General features: G+C 48.5%; 1 protein-coding gene and 1 non-coding gene across 11 annotated transcripts in view; both read left to right on the forward strand.

Annotated features, from left to right (window-relative positions):
- The window catches only part of UBAP2 (ubiquitin associated protein 2), a 113,146-nt gene that overhangs the window by 56,225 nt on the left and 34,691 nt on the right, over positions 1 to 22,230 (forward strand). For 7 of the 10 annotated variants that reach the window (XM_044276281.1, XM_044276280.1, XM_044276279.1 and 4 more), the window contains exons 10-15: positions 9,633 to 9,700; positions 9,790 to 9,976; positions 10,095 to 10,296; positions 12,864 to 13,189; positions 16,050 to 16,219; positions 20,527 to 20,737. In XM_044276281.1, the coding sequence (XP_044132216.1) occupies positions 9,633 to 9,700; positions 9,790 to 9,976; positions 10,095 to 10,296; positions 12,864 to 13,189; positions 16,050 to 16,219; positions 20,527 to 20,737 (1,164 nt within the window). The remainder of the gene's footprint in view (positions 1 to 9,632; positions 9,701 to 9,789; positions 9,977 to 10,094; positions 10,297 to 12,863; positions 13,190 to 16,049; positions 16,220 to 20,526; positions 20,738 to 22,230) is intronic. The other 3 variants (XM_044276286.1, XM_044276288.1, XM_044276287.1) reach the window with 1 other exon arrangement.
- LOC122925318 lies at positions 13,610 to 13,690 on the forward strand. Its single transcript, XR_006387621.1, has one exon. It is a non-coding gene; the product is annotated as a small nucleolar RNA SNORD121A (small nucleolar RNA).

Here is a 22,230-nt window from a genome sequence, read left to right on the forward strand (position 1 = left end):
GGGCGGAACGCAGCACTCACTGGATTCGCTGCCGGCCATGTGCGTGACCCCCTTCCTGGGCGGAACGCAGCACTCTCACTGGATCTGTTGCCGATCATGTGCATGACCCCCTTTTTTAGGCGGAATACTGCACTCTCACCGGATACGGTACTGGCTATGTGCACGTCCCCCTTCCATTGGCGGAATGCTGCACTCTCGCTGATGTGCTATGATGTACTTATGTACTATGTTATTGTGCTGCACTCTCACTGGTTTCGCTGCCGGCCATTTCTTGGGCGGTATGCTGCACCCTTGTTGGATTCCCTGCCGGCCTTAGGTATGCCTCCTTCCCTCAGGCAGCATACATACATCCCTCTGTCGTTGGTTGTTTCCTCGCAGGTACGTTGCTGGCCACGTGCATGTACCCCATACATGGCAGGGTGCTTGCACTCTCGCTGGATCCGCTGTCGGCCATATGCATGGCCCTCTTCCGTAGGCGGTGTACGCACTCTTGCTGGATTCTCTGCCAGCCCGGGGCATGCCTTCCTTCCTCAGGCGACATGCACACATCCTTAGTGACTGTGTTTGTCTCTTGCCGGTACATTGCTGGCCATGTGTATGACTCCCATGCATGGCGGTGTGCTCGCACTCTCCCTGGATGAGATGCTGGCCATGTGCTTTACCCTCCCTTTTTCTGGGCGTTGTGCTACACTCTCACCGGATACATTGCTGGCCATGAGAATGGCCCTCTAACATGGGTGGAACGCTTGCACTTCCATTGGTTACGGTGCTGGCCTTGTGCGTGACCACCTCTCACTTCAAGGGCAGAATTTGGCACGCTCATGAGATTCACGGCTGTCCTTATATGGCTGTGCTGGACTTGTACATGTCCCCCTTCGTTGGCAGAGTAGTTGCACTCTCGCTGAGTTCAGTGTTGGGTGTATTATTGCACACTCATTTAATGCTAGGATATCCCTGTGCATGTTCCCCTTTCGCTAGGTGGACCTCCTGCGTTCCTGCTGGTTTATAGGGTAATGTCCTGCTTCTCTGAAGTAGGTACGGCCTTAGGCATCACTCCCTTTTGGGACGGGTCTTTGCACTCTTGCCGACTGCTGTTGGCCAGGTACAATTTCCCCCCTTTCAGGGTGGACTGATTGCGTTCCTTCGCATGCTATGCTAGGTTTGTGCATAACTCCCTTTCAGGTTGCACTTTGCAATTCCGTACATGCTGTGGCACTCTGGGACGAGCCCCCCCTTTTTTCTAGGTGGGTTGGCCCTCTCGCTGCTTACGGGGCTGCTCGTACGTATGCCTCACCTGCTTCCTGCGGCATACCTTTGTTTCTTGGGAGACGATGCTTGCCGCCAGCCTTGCACTCGTCCCTAGGGAGTTCATTCTGTCCTCCTGACCGGACAGGCTCTTTTGCTCTCTGCTGCACCGAGCTGCCAGGGAGTGTTCGTGGGTCCTAGATGCATGCCCATGCGTCCTTCTGCGGCATTACTTCCCTGCGCTAGTGGTCACATGGTCGAGAGTGCTGTTGTCTGCAGCGCCTCTCGAATTCTTCGTTGGCTCTGGCAGGACTGCGGTTCCCTTGCCTGCTGCAATTTCCTCCTCTTCGGATGCAGTGTGGTATGAGTCCGTCCTCTTGGCGCCTCTACGCTTCTGTCTGATCTGCTACCGGGTTCGGGCTGCTCTTCTCGGGAAGGTCACCCGACTTCTCTTGGGTGCTGGATTGCCCAGGTCCGGGGACCTCCGCCTTGGGTTCTTCAAGGTATTCGCCTTCTGCGAGACGGTGGACCGGGCGTCTCACAGTGTAGCGGGTTCTGCTTTTGAGTCCTATGGCTTCCCTGTTGCCCACTCCTCCTCCTTTCGGTTGGAGGGTGTTTTGTCGGCCTCTGTCTCGACGGCCTTATCTCGCCGGCTTTGTTCGGCTCCCGCTCTATACGAATCACTCCGATGTGGCTTCTCGCCAGCCTTCGGGGGCTGTATTTTCACTGTCCTCCCCTCTGGGGAGAGCATGATTGTTCATGTGGATGGTTCCGGTGTTCCTTTTGGCCTCGTACCGTCTCCCTTGTTCACGCTGGCTGTATTAGCTGTGTGCCTATTTACCGAGTCTACCGCGTTCTGTCCCCCCACTGAGTGCAGATTGCGTGGCCCGTTCTAAGACGATGGTCCTGATGTAGACTTGCTTTTCTCGATAACTTGGGGGGACTACCTCGGTCCAGATTGTCCTTTGATCTCCCTCACCGGGACTGTACAACGTGGTTGCATCAGCATGGACTTTAGCCTGCCTTCCCCTCGCGTCTGGCGGATCCTTTGGGTTCTTTCCCTCTGTCCTCTGCTCCTCCACTCGGGTGGATACGGGACAACGTTGTTCGAGGGCCGACGGGGCTAGTTTTGTCGACCCTTGTGCCCGTGTTACTGGTCTGCGCCTGATCACATTGGGTTTTCGCCTGCTTGCCAGGCGACTGTCCACTCCTGGCTGGGTTTCGTCCAGGATCTGTCGTAAGACTTAGGTTTTTTTTGTCTGGGGTTCTGTGGGAAGCTGTGCATTCCCCACTCTGAAGTTCTTTCCCCAAGGTTCTGTCTTTTCCTTGAGGTGTCAAGTGTCGGCGCTGTTCTTCCTCTTCCAGCGTTCCCGGCCCTCTGGCCTGCCAAGACCTTCTTCCTCGGAGTGGCTCTTGGTTCCTCTGTACTGTCCTTCGGTACCGCCCTGGGGACTGTATTCTGAGCTCTCGGCGCTCCAATCTTGTCCTTGGAGCCGTTACAGGAGTTCTCTCTATCCCTTCTGTCCTGTACGGTTGTGTTCCGTATCAGTCGTGTCTCTGACGGGTGCCGGAATGGCCCCTTTTTTTGTTACGAGCTTTCTGTCTTTTCCAGGACAGGGCTGTTCTGCATCCCGTTTCTTCCTTCCTTCCTTCTGAAGGTGGCGTTTGCCTTTCGCTTCAACACCTCACCTATTTGGACGTTGTTTGGGCCTTGCCGTTTTTACTTGGAGATCTCCAACTCTTGCAGACGTTCGGCCTCTTGGGTTTCCAGGAGGTCTGTGCATAGGGTTGACAGACTCCAGGGTGTTTTTCCTCCGCTTGATCAGATTGGCTGTTGCTGAGGTTACCGCACCTAGGGCAGGATTCTGTCTTTGGTGTCACCGTTCCTTTCACCAGAGCGGTCGGTGCCTCCTGGGCGGAGGCATTGGGCTTCGGCCGTGCATTTGGGCACGGCGGCCACAGGTCTGCCTTGCACGCCTTACTGAGTTTTACAGGGTGCATACTCTGGCGGATGCTGCCTTACCCCGCCTGGGTTTACAGGCGGCGGTTCATTGATGCCTTTCGGGTGCTTCACCTTGGTGCTGTGGTCCCTCCCCCTTTTGGACTGCTTTTGAACGTCCCAAGGTCTTCTGTGTCCCCCAAGGAAACTGGGCGAGAAAACGAGATTTTTGTATAACTTACCAGTAAAATCTCTTTCTCGCTCTTTCCTTGGGGGACACAGCACCCACCCATTCATTGTTTTTTCTCTGTGCGTTTTCCGAGTTTTTGTTACCCGTTGGGTAGTTGGCTTTTTGGTTCCTTGTTGGTCTTTGCCTTTTCTCACTGCTTGGACACGCAACTGGCAGCCTCTCTCTCCAGGCTGAGGGTATAGCTGTGGAGGAGGGGCTTAACAGTTTTCACTTAGTGTCACGCCTCCTATGGAGATGAGCTATACCAAGGTCTTCTGTGTCCCCCAAGGAAAGAGCGAGAAAGAGATTTTACTGGTAAGTTATACAAAAATCTCGTTTTTGTGAACTCACCTGTAAAATCTCTTTCTCGCGTAGTTCATTGGGGGACACAGACCGTGGGTATAGCTGCTTGCTGCCACTAGGAGGCGACACTAGGCTAAGAAGTGATAACTCCTCCCCCGCAGGCTATACCCCCTCCAGCCTGGAGAGAGCATATCAGTTTGTGCCCAAGCAATAGGAGTAGGAGAAAAAAATCAATAAGGAAAATACAGTACACAACCCACAACTGACAAACATCAGTCGGAATGCACCAGAACTGAGGACCATACTGGCCCACCAACCGCCAATATGTGCGGCAAACAGAACACTGGGTGGGAGCTGTGTCCCCCAATGAACTACGCGAGAGAGAGATTTTACAGGTGAGTTCACAAAAATCTCGTTTTCTCGCTAGTATCATTGGGGGACACAGACCGTGGGACGTCCTAAAGCAGTCCACGGGGAGGGAAAAAAATCACACGCCCCTGGAGAGAAAACGCCCTCGAGGATGCGGCATCCGCTGCCGCCTGCAAGATCTTGCTGCCTGGAGCAGCAACAGATGATGGCTAGAAAAGACCCCCGAAAAACTCGGTGAACTTGCCGGAAGACCAAGACGCTGCCCTCTAGAAGCGATGCCTGGAGTAGATGAACCCGAGAAATGACGACCGCTGGACGGCCAGGCCATCACTCCGCTAGGAAGCAACCGACAGGCAGACATCCCAGGAAAAAAAGCATCCCGTTGGAAGATGCCAGCTATGACAAGGACCTCCAAGAAAATCAGGCAGAAAACCCATACAGCGGAACGCGCCAGATATGGACCAGCAAATCTCCGAGGCCAAAATAGATGGCTGATGGAGAGCCCGCCCTTAAAATACGAGGGAGAAAGAAGAGAAAAACCATGTCCGAGAAGACCCGAAAAGCGGTGACCTTCCGCCAGAAAGAAAATTTCTGGCGGAGCACTGCCTGATGCAAATGACAAAGGACAAATGGACGTACAAAAAGAAGAAGTCCCAGAGGGGGGGGGCTTGTTTGTTCCTGAAACGCCCCCAGCGATCTACCGATCGTCGGGGCGAAGCCGGTTGTAGACCACAACTGTGGGAGCGGAACCAAAATCCAGGTTCGCAGGATCCTCCTCTGGTTAAAAGAAACCGGTAATGGAAAAAACTCCATAATTGACATATATTGACTTCCGGGCAGAGACCAAGATAAGAGAATACTCTCCGTGGAAAAAAATAGATCCCGGATTCCATAGCTATACAACCCATTGCCACCGGTCGAGGAGACCGAAGGGAAAAGGTGGTCAGCAGTCCAGCTAGAGGAAGGACAGGAAAGAAAAATAGGGGTGTTCCGTTCAAGGAACGAAATCCCTACCAGTGGTGACAAGGTGTGACAGTCACCCGCTCAGCCTGGCTTGGGGGGACCGTAGTCCACCCCCGGAAGGAGCAGTGAAAGGAATGACCACCATCGCTTGATGTGACACAGAAGTAACCATAACTGAAGGAAGGAATCACTGTAGTGGTAGACGAGTGCCACAGGGACTAAGTAAACATATCTGACGGACAGTATCACCGTAGTGGTAGAAGAGTGCCACAGGGACTAAGCTACCCAGTCGAGCGCGCCCAAGTAAGGTGCTGATAGCTATGGCACTGACGCCAATGCAAAACCCGAGTTGACGACACAAGAACAATAGTCGTCAGAGCAACGGACAGTTAACAGTAATGAAGACCATTGAGAGGTCAGGGCAAAGCCCATTGCCATCAGGGACTGGCACTGTACAGATCTCTTGGTAATGAAATACACCCTTGAGGAGGAGCCCATACAAAGGAAGCTGCCAGAGTAACGCAAAGGCCACACTCCAGCTGAGGAGGATGCCACACCGTACAGGATACCAATCCCAGAGTCGGAAGAAACCGCCGTCTGACGAAGGAACTGTGCAATAGGAATGTTCAGTAGGAACCCTAGCATGTAGAGGAGATGCAAATACCCTTTGTACAGTAATAGCTACCGCCTGCTCCTCCCAGCGTAGAACTGAGGGAGAGGCCTAAGGACACCCAGAAGTAGCATGGAACCAAGCTAACTCAGTCAACCAGAGCCATTCTGAGGCATTCCATCTAAAAAGGGGGCAAAACCAGAGCAACCGCCGAAGCAGTGTCGGGGTAGAACCCCTATCTGAGGGGGCTGACCCACTGCCATGAGTTCGATCTCCGGCCCTTGTGAGAACTACCCTTGCTTTTTTGTCAGAAGTGGGATCTGAACCCACGCCTCCATTTGGAGACCCGAACACCCATACACGGAAGAGATTAACTCTTGAGTCTGGCACATTAGACCACTCGGCCATCCTGACTTAGAGAACACGCTGTAGTAGTCAATGCAGAATGCCAGCAAAACACCCTCACCTAATGAGGAAGAGTGGTGGCCCAGAATACAGAGTCAGTGCAACCTTGGGCTCGCTGGGTCGAAATCCCAACATTTGTATAATGGCGTGCACCCACACGCTGTAGAGGACCAAGTTCTGACCGACCTGAACGGTGGAGGCCCATAGGGATGGGAATCTAGGGCACCTGAAGAGCTGCTGAGCGACTCCCTTAAGAGAACAAGGAACGACCTATCTGCGCCAACCACCAGTACCAGAAGAGACGGGAGGATACAGTATGGGAGCAGTCCCAGTATCCATATACCTCCTAGATGAAGAGTACCAGGCACCAATGGCAACGACTGTTGCCGCGGCCCACCCGTGAAGGAAGCCACGGCATCTAGTGCGGAGGCTTAGTTGAATTAAAGCATGCATAGATGCTCAGTGATTTCCTGTTAGATGTAGAAGGGGGTAATGCCACGACTGTTGAATAGTATTCAGTGGTAGCGCAACCCTCCGTCAAGGAAGGAAGGTAGAGAGATAAACAGAACCACATCCAACGGTAGTGTAATAACCCCCTCCCTGGATGGAAGTGCAACTACTCCACCTATGAAGGGGAGAAAAATATATAGGGAGTACTGTATCCTGAGGTTAGCGCCAGTACCTAACCTATGGCAGGGGGTAATGCACCCAGTAGGAATTGACCCCTATGGCAGAGAATTACACCCCTATCGAAGAGGATAATGCATACGAATAGTCCTGTTCCCGGTGGGTAGAGAATTCCTCCACCTAAGCAAGGTGGTAATACTTACAGCAAACATTGCCACCCGCGATAAAGCCATAACGCCTCCTATAAGAGAGGCTAATGCATAACGCCAGTACTGTACCCAGTGGAACAGCAATCCGTCAACAACCGAAAGGGGAGACGCAAATGGCTGGCACTTACCAGTGCAAGTGCCGTCAGTCCACCTGTGGAAGGAGGGAATACAAAGGGTAAGTACTGTATCCAGTAGCGAAGCAAATGCCGCCTAAGGAAGGGGCAATGCAGGCAATCAGTACTGCCGGTAGCATTGATGCAGTCTAGAAGGTTCATATCAGAGTCCGCAGAACTGTTCCCTGTTCCCTCAGAACCAACCCCTGTCAGAAGGGAGGGTTCTGAATATCACCCTAATGAGGAAGGATGGAGGTGCGGAGGAGACCGAGGAGGAATGTCCTGCTCGTGCGCAGCTCTACCTCTTAGCATCCAGCCATGGCAGTTGCAGGCTGTGACAGCGGTGATATAACCATCAAAACACCCAGGAGGTGGAATCGGCATCCCTACCTGACCGCTCACAGGATTGTGTGGGCGGTACTCAATCGACCCACAATCCAGGAGGGTGGATTGGGAACTGCCAGAGGTCCTCCATTGGATTGCGCATGTGGATTAACAACCAAATGACCCAAGAGGGTGGATTGGGAATCCAGCAGCTGTGCTCCCCTGGCTCGTGCAGGTGGAGCATTATCAACCAAACGGCCCCGTAGGGCGGATTGGGAATCCTTCAGATGTGCTCCCCCGGATCCGTGCAGGTGGAGTATTATCAACCAACGGCCTCAGCGGGCGGATTGGGAATCCTCAGATGTGCTCCCCTGGATTTGTGCAGGTGGAGCATTAATCAACCAAACGGCCCCGTAGGGCGGATTGGGAATCCTTCAGATGCGCTTCCCTGTATTTTTGTAGGTGGAGTATTATCAACCAAACGGCCCCAGCGGGCGGATTGGGAATCCTCCAGATGTGCTCCCCTGTATGTGTGCAGGTGGAGTAATATCAACCAAACGGCCCAGCGGGCGGATTGGGAATCCTTCAGATGTGCTCCCCTGTATTTGTGCAGGTGGAGCATTATCAACCAAACGGCCCGTATGGCGGATTGGGAATCCCTCCGATGTGCTCCCCTGGATTTCACGTGTGGTGGCCTATGCACCAGACGACCCAGAAGGTGGTCTGGGAATTCTTCATGTGTGCATTCTCAACTAAACAGCCCCGGAGGGCGGATTGGGAAACTGTGAGCAATCTTCCCCTGTCCAGATAGGACATGGGCCCAGCCCCATACCCCACCACCAGGGTGGACATGCCGGCAGGAAGGGGTTAGGGTTAACTTCCTAATCTAAGGTAATTGGCCTGCCGAAAGGGGACACTCAGATAATGCAGTGCCGGCTGCAAACAAACGACTTGCCACAAAGGGTTAACCCAGCTCAGAGGACCAGATGCGGAGCTCAGCGGGGCACCTGGGGGAGGAGCGACAGCTAGTCGGGGAGAATCCGCGCCAAAAGGACAAACCCGCCCCCTCCATAACTGGAATGAAAGTTGCGGCCTAGTAGGCCGCAAAAGCCGGGACATAAAGTTCGGCGCACAGCCGACCGGGCGGTACTGCCGGGCGGTTACCACAGCGGGGCCTGAAGAGCAACCGCCGATGTCTGCCCACTGATTTGGAGGGGGAGTGTCCACTCTCGCTGCGGGAACCCATCCAGTGCCGCTAAAACAACTGCACGGGCTGAGTCCCGGTAGGCCCGAAGAGGAGCCGGGGGCTAAATTTTTGGCGCCGGCCAAACGAATAGCCGGCCGGGAGTGGAGTGACCGGAGCGGCGCTCTGCAAGTGCCCTGGCTGAACATCGGCCGCGGGAGCTCACCCCGCAGGCCGTACAACTGGACCAGAATCTGAGGAGAACCCAGGCCCCCCGTATGGACAGAAGCCCAAACCTACATTGGGCCTGAGGTAATGTGGGGCCCTCACCATGAATGGCCCTGAGGAAAAAGGTCCTCCATCTTATGATGAGGTGACCGGGGGGGAAGGGAGAAGGGGGAGGGGAAGGGCCGAGGTACTTACCCAATACGGACTACTCACCCCATCTTCATCCTCTTCTCTTCACCCTCTCTCAGAGTACCAGCAGGGTCACCTCTTCAGCCGCTGGCACACGAAGTGGCAGGAGACTGGAATGGCGGAGGGTCTCGCCGGATTCAGGTGACCCCTTGGCTGGCGGGAAGCAGGGAAGCTGGGCTGCCCTGGTCCACTTCCGTTTCTTGGGGAGGGCGAGCGGTGAGGGGATTCCGACACCGGCCTTGCTCCCGGGGTAGACAGAGTGGCTAGGCGACTCTGTTTCCCCAACCTAAAAGAGGAAAAAGATAAAATAATAAAAGTAAGCCGCCCTGCAAAAGCAGGGAGGTCTGCCTCCTACGACACTAAGCTAAAAACTGATATGCTCTCTCCAGGCTGGAGGGGGTATAGCCTGCGGGGGAGGAGTTATCACTTCTTAGCCTAGTGTCGCCTCCTAGTGGCAGCAAGCAGCTATACCCACGGTCTGTGTCCCCCAATGATACTAGCGAGAAAACAACTCTTCTCTCCTCATGTTAACTGTGTCTGTTGGCAACAAGTAGAATTATAAATGCAGCTCTAGAGTAGAATACAGGCTGTAACACAGGATCAGTACAAACAAATGTATTTACATATTGATTCAATTTTGGATTAAGTATTTAAGTGATGTATCAGTTTCATCCCCTTTTGGCTGCTCCCTTGCAGCTTTCTGAAACAAAGGTCTTCACTGCATCTTCTGTTCCACCAGAAAATCAGATTACAGCTGGGCAAAGGTATGTATTATACGTCTACATAATATTAGCTTCCTTATATACTTATCTTGTTTTTTAGTAGTGTTTGACTTATTTCCTTTTGTTTTTAGCATCGACCTGGTGGCCCTGCTCCAGAAACCACAGCAAAACACTGAGACTGGTTCTGTAGGCTTTGAGTCTTCTCAACAGCAGAATTTTGGTCAGGCGCTGGTGTTCACAAATTCTCAGCACAGCTCTCAGAGTCCATCTGCAACCACTGGCACCAATGCTGTCAACAGCTTCACTCAACCAAGTCTGGTAGGTCTTTTTTTATTTTTTCCTGTCTTTAATCCAGTTGTTTGACCACTAAAGGTATAGATATTTGTTAGCTTTGCTGACCCTTTTTGAGTTTTTTTTTTTTTTTTTTTTTGTGTAGTCCTCTGTGCTTGGATCTGGGTTTGGAGAGATTGGGTCTTCAAAACTTACAAATTCTGCTGGCTCCCAGATACTGGAACAACTGAAAAACCCGAGTCTGGGGCAATTCACAACTCCAAACTCTCAACAGAGTGGCAGTACCTCCACCGCTTCTTCATGGGACACAAAGCCTGTGCCGCAGGCGTCGGTCCTTGCTCAGTTTGGTAAGAACCACCTCTTACATCATAGGTTTATTTTAATAAGTATTATCTCAAGCTTAAATGGGTATTTCACATAGTCACTGTCATGTTGTTCCTCCCTGCTAAATTTTTTGGCCCTGTAATTATACCCCCAGAAGTTTAGGTTTTGTATACAAATGATCGACAGTGGATATCAGTCCTCAAAAATGTTGATAATTTTCATGAGCCTTTTTCATGGCTTAAGATGCTGTCCTAAATTTGCAACAAATTAATCCTTTCGGTTTAAACCTCGGGGTTCAGTATGTTACTTGTTTAGTTCATATTACTTGAGGATGCAATGAGCCCTCCCCATCTGTTAATGACAGCTGCAGTTGTAGCTTCGCTATATTAAGCAGTGATTTCATTTTGTACTGCTGGCACAGGCAATTCTTTAAAGGGATATCCCCCACAGTTTGAGAACTGGCATCCTGTGCCTCGTTATGAGTGGCGTGGCAGGTTGAGCATGCACACTACTGCTCCATTCAGCTGGCCTGGCCATCTCCATCACTTCTAGAGATGGAATGGGCTGTTTTGACTTGCCTCTCCATTCATACAGGGACACAGGGCCCCTATTGTCGTCTTTTAGGGTCACTTCATTCGGACTTCTATCCAGTGTATAGTTTATTTTATAACTTGTTATAATCCTGCGAGGGCATTGTGTCTTCTGTCCAGTACAGTGACAGAAATGGGCATTGTAAATGCAGGACTGTTCTTATACCAAGCCTGATGGCTGCTGTTATAGACTCTTGTCATACTGCCTGCATTGTTTCCTATGGCTGAACTATTCAGGTATGACAAGCATTCCTTTTACTGGAGACCAGCTGCTGTGGAACTACAACTCCCATCATGCAAACATGTTTGGCTGTTCCTTTAACTCCCATAGAAGTGAAAGAAGCATTCTGGGACTTGTAGTTTATGAAAAGATGGAGTGCCTGAGGTTGCTTATCCCTGCTCTAGACTTTAAAGCAGTTTACCTCTATTTTACGATTATTGACCTATCCTGAGGATAGATCATCAATATCAGGTTGGCTGAAGTCCGACTCCTGGCACCCCCATAATCGGCTGTATGAAGAGACTGCAGCGCTCTTGCAAGCACTGCATTCTCTTCACGGTTTACCTGTTCAGTGTCGACACAGCTTCTGCATCTCATTTACTTCAATAGAGAGCAGCTGTAGTTACACTCCTTCCCATTCAAGTAAATGGGACAGACCAGCTGTAATTACACTGCTGCAATATGGATGGTGAGCAGGTAAACTGTGAAGCACTTGTATTGTGCCTCCACATAATACATGGACTTTAGCTTGTAGCTTTGCAGGAAGATTGAAGATAATAAATGTCTTCCATTCCACTTTCCAGCAGTTTACAGTAAGTAGAGGTGGAAATGCACATTGCTTTCGTCCGTTCTTCCTGTACACTACAGTGCAAGGAAAGTGTAGTCCAATGTTCATACTGAGCTGACTTGTGTTCTTCTATTTGTATCCTTGCATATGCTTTATGGTGCTAATGCCCCCATCGCACAACCACTTGCTACCTCTGGGTGTTCCAGTATGTTTATGGTAGATGTAATGTTATCCATATTATATAACTAGAAGCCTATAACACAGACCAAATCTCCTGGCAAAACTGTTGTATTAAAGGGAACCCGTCACCAGGATTTTGTGTATAGAGCTGCGGACATGGGTTGCTAGATGGCCGCTAGCACATCCGCAATTCCCAGTCCTCATAGCTCTGTGTGCTTTTATTGTGTAAAAAAACTGATTCGATACTTATGCAAATTAACCTGAGATGAGTCCTGTATGTGAGATGAGTCAGGGACAGGACTCATCTCAGGTTCATTTGCATATGTATCAAATCGTTTTTTTTTTACACAATAAAAGCACACAGAGCTATGGGGACTGGGTATTGTGGATGTGCTAGCGGCCATCTAGCAACTCATGTCCTCAGCTCTAAACACAAAATCCTGGTGACAGGTTCCCTTTAAAGCCAGCACAGGATCTGATTCAGGTGGCATGTAACACGGGGATTTAAACAAAATTTAAAGTATATCTGTGTCATGCACTCCTCTCCCTCTGTATGTATACATATGCTATAGGCGCCTGAAGTTCAGATGTCTGTTGTGTTCTAGGATCCATACTCCTATACGGCGCTGTGTATGGATGTACAGACGGCAGCATCGCTGCTTCGCTAAAGACTGGCATACCTTGGCTATGTCGGCCTTTTAACAGAGCGGATGCAGGCAGAAGAGCAATGTCTAGTGTAACATGCTTACTCCTGCCCAGCGGGGAGCGAACTGAGCGGGCGCTAGGCAGGAGCTTGCATCCTTTGCCTATTGCAATTCAGATTTTTTTGATTTTATTTTTTTCCATAACAGGTTATTAGTAAAGTAGAAGTGGATCAGTACTCGCCCTTTTAAGCTCATAAATCTTCACTGTATCGCCATAAACAGGTGCAAATGTGACGCGTTTCGGCTAAACCGACTTGTTCAAACACGCATCAGGTTAATACCAAAGTGTCAATAGGCCAAATTCTTTAATCTTTCTTTGTTTATTCAGACTTCAAATCACAGCCAGAGCCGTCACCAGTGCTGAGTCAGCTCGCACAACGGCAGCATCAGATACAGACTGTCACAGCGCCACCTCCAGGTTTGGAGACCTTCTCATCACAGGTCAAACTGAGGGAGACTTCTCCAGTGGAAAGCTCCTCCAACATCAACAAAATGATTCAGCTTCCCAACTTGTCCCTGGATTCCCAAGCAATGTCTGTACAACAGACTCAGCATCAGAAGCACTTAAAACCCCAGAAACGGAGGATACCTCCCACTTCAAAGGTCAGCATCCTGGAGAGCAGTCCTTTTTATTCCGCAAGCTACAATTTATTGGTCAGTGCATGGTTTGTGTTCGAGTTTTTTTTTAATTATTTTTTTTCTCTATCACTTTTAATGTACTATAAAGAGATCTCAAGTAAGATAAATAAAGCCCTCAATTTTCTGTTCCTTCATTTTCACCATGCCAGGTTATCACATTGAATTTTTTTGGGAATGATTTAAAATGGTTGAGCAGGACTGGTTGCCACCACTTGCAATACTGCCCTGGGGGGTTTATTGGTTAGTGTTCCTGTCGGGCGTGATGGCATATCAAAGGCTGAATAGCATTATCATCGGTTTTAGAGCAGTGTAGGGTGGTTCTATCCTCTCACCTTCCCCCAAGCAGCCCTGGTAAAGCTGATAACCAGTCCTCACATTCTAGGACAGGTTGCTTGTGGCCATTTTAAATGATTCCCAGAAAACACCTTTAAGAGCTATCAGAGCACAATGATGTTTTTCTTTCCAAGCACATATCTGAATTATGTGTGGAGAACAATAATTCTGAGTGATCTGGTTGACTCCATTTTTTATTATAGGAATACACTGTATACTTTGTGGCATCTAGCTTAGTTAAAGTGTACCTGAGTTAAAAAAAAAAAAAGTTTCATAATGGCTGTGCAATCATAACTGTGAAGCAATAGGCCTTTTTTGGGGTTTCCCTAATGTCTTCCTCAGCTAAATAATTCCCCTCTTCACCTGTACTGCAAAATGTATTTCACTCAGAAGCAGTGGGTGTCTTCAGTCTGTGGAAGTCTGCCAGTACTATACTGGCAGTGACTTCTATACCATTACTTCACATGTATGTATGTTTTCATTTAGGGAGCTCACACAGCAGATGAGCGAGGGAAAACAGACAGGATGCGCCTCTGCTACTGAAAAGCTGTGAATTGACAGGACTAAAATCAGGCTCAGGTGCTCTGATAACTGGCACGGCCCAATTTTTTGAGAGCCCCCCCCCCCCCCCTCATCTTTCTGTTGTTGGAGATGTATCTAACCTAACAGGCAGTAGACTGCAAATTTGGTGGGAGCGAGACATCTAGTGGCCATGACTTTGCAGCTTTTTTTTTTTTTTTTTTTTTTTTTCGCGGTAGATGCAGGCTGATTTTTTAAATTTAAGTGATTTGCGCAGAACACCATTCTCAATTAAATTCAATTGTGTGAAAGTACAGAGTCTCTGCCTACAGCGCTGTATATTAAAGGGAACCTGTCATCACCTTTTTGCTGCCCATACTAACAGCAGAATAATGTAGAGACAGGTGAGATGATTTCACCTTTTTATAAGTTAAAAACCAACATCACAATCATTGCAGACGGGGCCTGGAAAAGAGTCTCTGCCTCCTGAGAAGACTATTGGTTATTCATAAATTCTTGCTCTCCCTGCCCACCTGCTGATGACTGACAGTCGTCTCTCCTATAGAGAAAGGGGGAAAACTAGGTAGAACTGCCAATCAGCAGATGGGCGGGAGACAGGAGATTAGGAATAACCAGGACTCTTCTCGGGTAGATTTGACTCTTTTCAAGGCCTGGGCTGCAATGATTATGATGCTGGTTCTCAGCAACCACTTACTTAGTGACAAGTTTTCTTTTAGGTCCAGCAATATAAAATAGAGCATTTTCTTTCATCTTCACTGTTATGCCCCAGTGTGGATGAGATGTTTGCAGTTTTCACAGACCAGCACTAGGTGTGCAGCACTACAATGCTCATCTGTCCTCAGGAAAGGTCATCAATATCCTATGGGCTCCGGACACTCCTGCCGATTTGATATTGCTGACCTATCTTGACGATGGGTCAAGAATTTTATAGAGCTGTACAACCCCTTTAAGGGTCCATTCACACGTCCGCAGAATGGGTCCGCATCCGTTCCGCAAATTGCGGAACGGGTGCAGAGCCATTCGTTCTCTATGGGGCAGGAATAGATGCGGACAGCACACAGTGTGCTATCCGCATTTCTGGAACGTGCCCCTGATCTTCTGGTCCCAGGCTCAGGAAAAAAAAATAGAACATGTCCTATTCTTGTACACAATTGCAGACAAGAATAGGCAGTTCTATGGGGGTGCTGAGCAGGTATATTGCAGATCCGCAATACACTACAGATGTGTGAATGAACCCTTAGCCTGTTCCCCTCTCCCTGTCGTTTGCCATATCTGGCAGGCTATTCTCTATGGGACTGCCAGAGGTAGCGGAGTCCTGTACTGTTGCCAGCAGTGAGAATGAATGACGTGACAGGGTGTATCTGAGGTTGGTGGGGGTTCCAGCAGGTGGACCCCAAGGGATAACTTTTAATTGGAATATCCCTGTATAGTCCCCAAGCTCTCATCACTGCTATGAACTGTGGTTCAGTATGTCCACTAGGGCAATCAAGTTCCTGTGTGTACGTGTTTGTGTATATATAATACACTTTCACATCTCCCTGATATCTAGGTGGTTTTAAAATTGGGCACATATTGTCTGTTGTATAATGAAATGGCATAGAGATGGGGGAAATAAGGAAGATCTTTTAAATTGTCACTATACTTTCAGCTTAGCATAAATCAGTAGTACAGGCAATTATTAGAAGAAACTTTGTAATCTATCTTATTAGAGACGTGCCCTGTTATGGAGTTATCAGCTGTTTTTTATGGGGAGCAGCTAGTGTCCACCCTCCACTCAGAAGTAACTGAGGATTAGAGATTCAGCATGCCACAAGTTATATAGTGATTTGATAGAGTGATATTACCCATGTGCACACGCCAGCTTATTCTGAGAAGTCTTCTGGAACAAAGGGTACATTTTTAAGCCAATGATATTGAGGATTGAATTCCTTGTGGCTACAGCTGGTGCAAACCTCCTGTTGCCCTTAGGATTAATGTGTGAAACCTTGTAATTTCCCCTCAGATCCCCTCATCTGCAGTAGAGATGCCAGGATCAGCCGACGTCACAGGATTAAATGTTCAGTTTGGAGCCCTAGAGTTTGGATCTGAGCCCTCCTTGCCGGAGTTTGGATCAAACACAAGTCCGGATAATGCAAGTCAGACAACAACCAACCTATATTCAAAAAGCATAAGGTGAGGAAGTTGTCTTAATTTCCATTGTGAGCCATTATTCTTCCGACATAAAAGCTTTAACCCCTTAACGCCCACGGACTTGAGGTCCGCGGGGCTCTGGGGAACAATCGGGGGGCAGTCGTGTCACCATGCCTGCTCTTACCGGCAGGCAGCCATGAGACCGGCACATCGCATCGCAGGAAGCTGTCAGAGGCGTCGGGGGGTGGCAGGTGCTGAACAAGTCAGCACCGGTCACCTCTGAGGTGAGACAGAGGGGACACCAGTGTTTTGGGTCCCCTGCCAGCGCTGCTCTTGGATGGAACAACGCTCCAGCCAATGGCAGCGCTATAGCTGCACAGGAAGAGGCAGAACTTCCCTGCATGCAGCCATTCTAGCTGGTGACTGCATGCAATGAGGTTATGTGCTGCTTGTTCGCTTGCTGGGACTTGTGGTGCACATCACAGGGATTTAACCCCTTTCCTGCTGAAAAGAAAAACATCTGGATTTTTTATATTTTTTTGCAGCTGTTCCAGATCCCTAACCATTCTCCGTCCCTGTCCCTCAATATATAATTGACCACTTCAGCACTGAGTTTGCTGAGGTGTACAACCCTGATAAAAAATGTATGTGTAGATGAGTCCCTATTACTGTTCAAAGGGAGGATTAGATTCCGCCAGTACCTGCCTAGGAAACGGGCAAGGTATGGCATAAAAATATACAAACTCTGAGAGCAGCTCCGCATGCACACACAAATTCTGTGTTTATGAAGGGAGAGATTCCCGGATAGAACCCCCCCAGAATGCCCCCCATCCTAGGAGTTAGTAGGAAGATTGTGTGGGAGTTACTGCACCCACTGCTGGATAAGGGTTACCACCTCTATGTGGATAACTATTATACCAGCATACCCCTATTAATGTCCCTAACTGCTAGAGGTACTGTGGCTTGTGGCATAGTGTGCAAAAATCTGAGGCCTCCCTAGATCCCTGGTAGGGCAACCACTGAGAATGGGTGAAAGTAGGGATCTCCTCCATGAGAACATGCTGGTGGTTAAGTACAAGGACAAGAGGGACATTCTTGTACTGACCACCATTGTCACGAGGGTGTCAAGAGCCATGTCTGACTCTGTTATACCTGGGGTCAGGAAGTCACAGCGGGTGGTTGCCCCCTCTATGTTTAAAGATCACGCTCTTTCTTAATGGTAGCTTTCTGTGTTTGCCTTGCAATCCTTTTTGTCTCACTCAGGGATCTGTAGCTTCTTCTACTCAGCTGTTTCATGTCCAGCACTCCCAACCTCCTTATATTCCCCTCTCCCACTTCTTTGGTTGCCAGATATAGAGCTTCCTGCCTGGACTTCTATACTGACCCATTGGATCTGTGTAGCTGTTATTCCTGGTTGTCGTACCAGAGCATTTCCCACCGGATCCCTGTTGGTCTTTTGTTGTCCGCTGTTGTCTGTCCTCTCCCTGGTGTTTTCCTTGTGGTGTGGACTAGTGTTCCCACCGCCCTATTCAGTACTTAGGGCTCATCTTAAGGAAAGCCAGGTTTTAGGCACGTGATCGGCGTACGGGTGAGAAACCCGTCTAGGGACGCCAGGTGCCAGCCTCAAGGCGAGTTAGGGGTCACCATCTCTCCCTTGGACAGGGCCTTCCCTTTTCCCTCCCATATGTGATCGGCATGCCGGTCGTGATAACCATTCACACTAACACCAGCTCCCCTGCCCCTGTACGTGGTACCACAACCACTAACCCCCAAACCAGTGTGCATCCTGGACTAGAACAGGTACATGGGAGGGGTGGATCTTTCAGATCAACTTCTGAAGCCCTACAGTGCCACACGAAAAACAAGTGTGGTACAAAAAGCTGGCCGTACACATTGTACAGTTGGCAATGTGAAATGCGTACATACTATTTCAGTCTGCAGACCACATAGGAACGTTCCTTCAGTTCCAAAAGGTGGTAATCAAGGCTCTAATTTTTCAAACCCAGGCCGGGGAGGGTCCCAGTACTTCAGGAAGTCATGGTGTCGTACCAGGGCAACATTTTCCAGGTCAAGTCCCCCAGAAAGCAAGCAAGGAAGGGAAGGACCCAAAAAAGATGCAGGATGTGTTCCAAAAGGGGGATAAGGAAAGACACCATTTACCACTGCGAAACCTTCCCTGAAAAACCTGGCCAGTGCATGCAGGAGTGTTTCAGAATCTACCACGCATGCATTTATTAATTTAATTCCATCTTTTATGATCCCTGTAATATTTCCACTTTATATCTCTGATTTAGTCCACCTTGCTTGCATATCCACTTTCCAACAAAATATTTTTTTCTGTGAAACAACCGTGCCCTTTCCACCCCTTAAAATGTTCGTACAGGGGCGCACTTTCCAAAAAGGGTCACTTCTTCTTTTTTTTTTTTTTTTGGTTTTTTTTTCTGGGGACCTTGGATTTTTTTTATGCGACATGGCACCTAAAATCAATGTCTGTTTATTCAGACCTGCAAAAACCATATATTGCACTTTGCATCTAGAGCCCTGCTGTGCGCCCATACAGCAGGCTACAAGCACATATGGGGTGTTTGCAAAAAGGGGGGAACATATACTGGGGTGCATTTTCTCCTTTAACCCCTTTGTGAAAGTGAAAAATTAGGGTCTGCTAGTAATTTTTACAAATGTGTGCTTTGAAATCCTTCCCTAGTAGTTCTGCCTTATGTGAGACACCGGTTTGCTCTTTCTCAAATGGGGTCACTTCTTGGTGTTTTTTATATCTGGGGACCTCAGGAATTTATTTAATGCGAAATGCACCTAAAATACATGTCTGCCAATTAAGGTCAGCAAAATACATATTTAGGTGTTTGACTAGAGCCCTGCCATGCGCCCATACATCATTTTCTGAGCGCGGGGTGTTGGCATATTCAGGGGGAAATGGGGAACAAAATGTGGGGTGCATTTTGTCCCATTACCCCTCGTAAAAGTGAAAAATTTGGGCCTAAAGTAAATTTCTTGAAACGAATTGTAATTTTTCATTTTCACAGCCAATTCCATGAATCACTGTGGACAAAGTTCTCACTACACATCTTGAAATATTCCTTGAGAGGTGGTTTCCAGAATGAGGTCACTTTTTGGGAGTTTCCACTCTAGCGATACCTCCGGGTGTCTTTATATGCGACATAGCTCCCAAAAGCCAATCCTGCAAAAGCCCTATAGCGCTACTTCCCTTTTGAACCCTGCCATGCGCCCATACATCATTTTTTTTAAGCACATATGGAGTGTTGGCGTATTCGGTGGGAAACGGGAAACCAAATGTGTGGTGCATTTTGTCCTGTTAACCCTTGTGAAAGTGAAAAATGTGGGTGTAAAGCAACTTTTTCTGGAAAAAAAATATTCCTTGAGAGGTGTAGTTTCTGGAATGGGGTCACTTTTTGGGGATTTTCACTGTAGGGCCAACTCAGGGTGTCTTCATTTGCTAAAATTGGCCTGGGCAGAAGGTGAAAAATGGCCCGGCCCTGAAAGGGTTAAAGGGTAACTGTCATATTTTTGTTTTTATTTGCTAGTTTATTAGACCTAGGCATGTATACCTGAGTTAGTCTGTCAATGATTGTCGAAAGATCAGTAATTACCTTACAATAACATTAATGTCCTGTGTCCCTTTCCACTGCTCCCTTAAAAGACCGTTACTAGGGATTGTCTGTCTCTGGCTAAGAAGACAGGAAGACTGAGGGGCAGTCCTTCACGCTGCATGCCTGCATTAGGCGTCAGGCGTGTCTCTCAGTAATGCAATCTGATTGGCAGGGAGCTGAAGGCTACAGCAAGTGTGTATGGGAAGTGAGGGAAAGCAGTTTTGGCCTCAGAACTGGCAGAGGAGCCATCTTGAGAAGGTCCTCCTATTGTAAATGTTTAAACAGCCGTAACTAAGGGAAAAACTTGAGGAAAACAGTGGTATGTGAAGAAACTAAAGATTGCTTTATGCATAATGCTGCTGCAGCAGTAACACATGCTAAAATAGATTTTTTGATTGAAAACATTACAGCTACCCTTTAATGTCAGTGCTCGCTTTGAAATATCTTTTTGGGTCAGTGAGCTGGCACCATCACTAATGATAATATGACGAGCCCCTCCAATCCAGTTTTGTCAATGGGTTCCCCATAGAAATCTAATTGAGACAACTGTTTATACCCAGTGGCTCTAGTACCACCACTGTAAACATCTTGTCCATTAAGCCTATTAAAACTGAAGTTTGTTTTCTTTCTCTCCTTGAAGGAAGCACATTAAATACAAATTAAGTTGTGCTATTACTAAATGTGGTCATCGTATTTAATACTCTTCCATGTTTCTCTTCCTAGTGACTCCCTGAATACCTCTTTGCCAATATCAAGTTCTGTGCCGGAGCCTAGCTACACCTCGCCAGTAATCACAACTTCCAGCCACAGTAACTCTACACAGAGCAGTAGTCCAGTCACAATCTCCTCTTCCTCCTCTTACGACCAGACATCTGTGCACAACAGAATAGGATACCAAAGCTCCATTTCGACCCCCGAAGTGGTACCTGTCACTGTAAGCTCCTTATTCAAATTGCAGTTTTATGTTTTTTAAAGGGGTTGTCCGGGTTTACAGCTGACCCCCGAATATATCCCCATCTTCACCTCTGCCCAGCAGTGTGCCGATGTAAACAAAAGAGCCCTTTCCTGGCGCGATGCAGGGCAAGAGAGCATCAAAGCATGAAATCCTCCGATGCTCATATCTGAGGGGATGTGGATATTTCAAGGTTAAGCTCTGAATCCGACAACACCTTTAACAAAGAATGTGGTGCAGTTACTATATACCTCCCAACCTCTCTTCCTTTTTGTATGATTATTTTTTTTTTCCTACTGCCTTATGTAAAGAATATACAAAGCGGCGTTTATGTATGTGTTTATGTCCACTAAAGGCATCCGCACCGCCGCATTTACAATCATGTTAGGTGTCCGGAAAGGTTTTAAACCGGGTCTCTGCTCTCTAGGATGTACCGTTCCTATCAGCCAATAGAAGCTCGCAGGCCCTTAGTCTCCCACTCTGTAGCCGACGGGGATTGAAGAAATAAGGGTAAAAATCTACTTCTGTCAGCTGCTGGGGAGGGAGGGTGACATTCTCCCTGCAGCTCATGTTTAGACAGTACAGTGCTGCTGTCTGAGAGTGAGCTGTTCAGAAGGACATTCCTTTGTCCATCCAGGCTCTGCGCCAGACGGAGGACAAGGGAGTATGAAAGCCTGACTGTCCGGCCTAAAACTGGACCTCTGGCCACCCTAGGGGCAGGCTTCTGTGGAGGTCACAGTTAAGAGCGACTGTCCACTATGGAGGTTAGTGTTAAGGGGCAGATTGCTGTAGAGGCCACTGTTAAGGGGGCGGGCTATTGTGGAAATCACTGTTAGGGTCCATTCACACGTCCGTTGTTTCTTTCCTGATCTGTTCAGTTTTTTGCGGAACAGATCTGGACCAGATCTGTACCCATTCATTTTCAATAGGTCCTGAAAAACAATCAGACTTTGTGCTGTCCGATTTTTTTTTTTTTTTTTTTTTTTTTTTTTTTTTTTTTTTTTTTCAGGACCCATTGAAAATGAATGGGTCCAGATCTGTTCCGCAAAAAACGGAACAGATCAGGAAAGAAACAACGGACGTGTGAATGGACCCTTAAGGAGATGGGTTACTGTGGAGGTCACTAATAAAGGGACGGCCGCTGTGAAGGTCACTGTTAAGGGGGCAGAATGCTGTGAAGATCATTGTTTAAGGGGCGGGAGCTGTGTAGATCTCTGTTAAGGGGGCAGGGAACGGTAGAGGTCACAGTTCTGACTTATTCACAGAACTGTGGTTTGGTTCCGCATCAGAGCTGCATTTTTGCGGCTTAGATGCAGACCCGTTGACTTTTTTGCAGATCCACAATTTGTGGACCGCAAAACATGGCGCTTTCGAGGGAAGAAGCACTTAAGGGGACGGTCCGCTATGGCGGTAACTGTTAAGGGGGGGTGGAGGTCACATTTTAAGGGAACAGAGCTCTGTAGAGGTCACTGTTA

This window comes from Bufo gargarizans, chromosome 1 (genome assembly GCF_014858855.1).
Source record: "Bufo gargarizans isolate SCDJY-AF-19 chromosome 1, ASM1485885v1, whole genome shotgun sequence".
Lineage (NCBI taxonomy): Eukaryota > Metazoa > Chordata > Amphibia > Anura > Bufonidae > Bufo > Bufo gargarizans.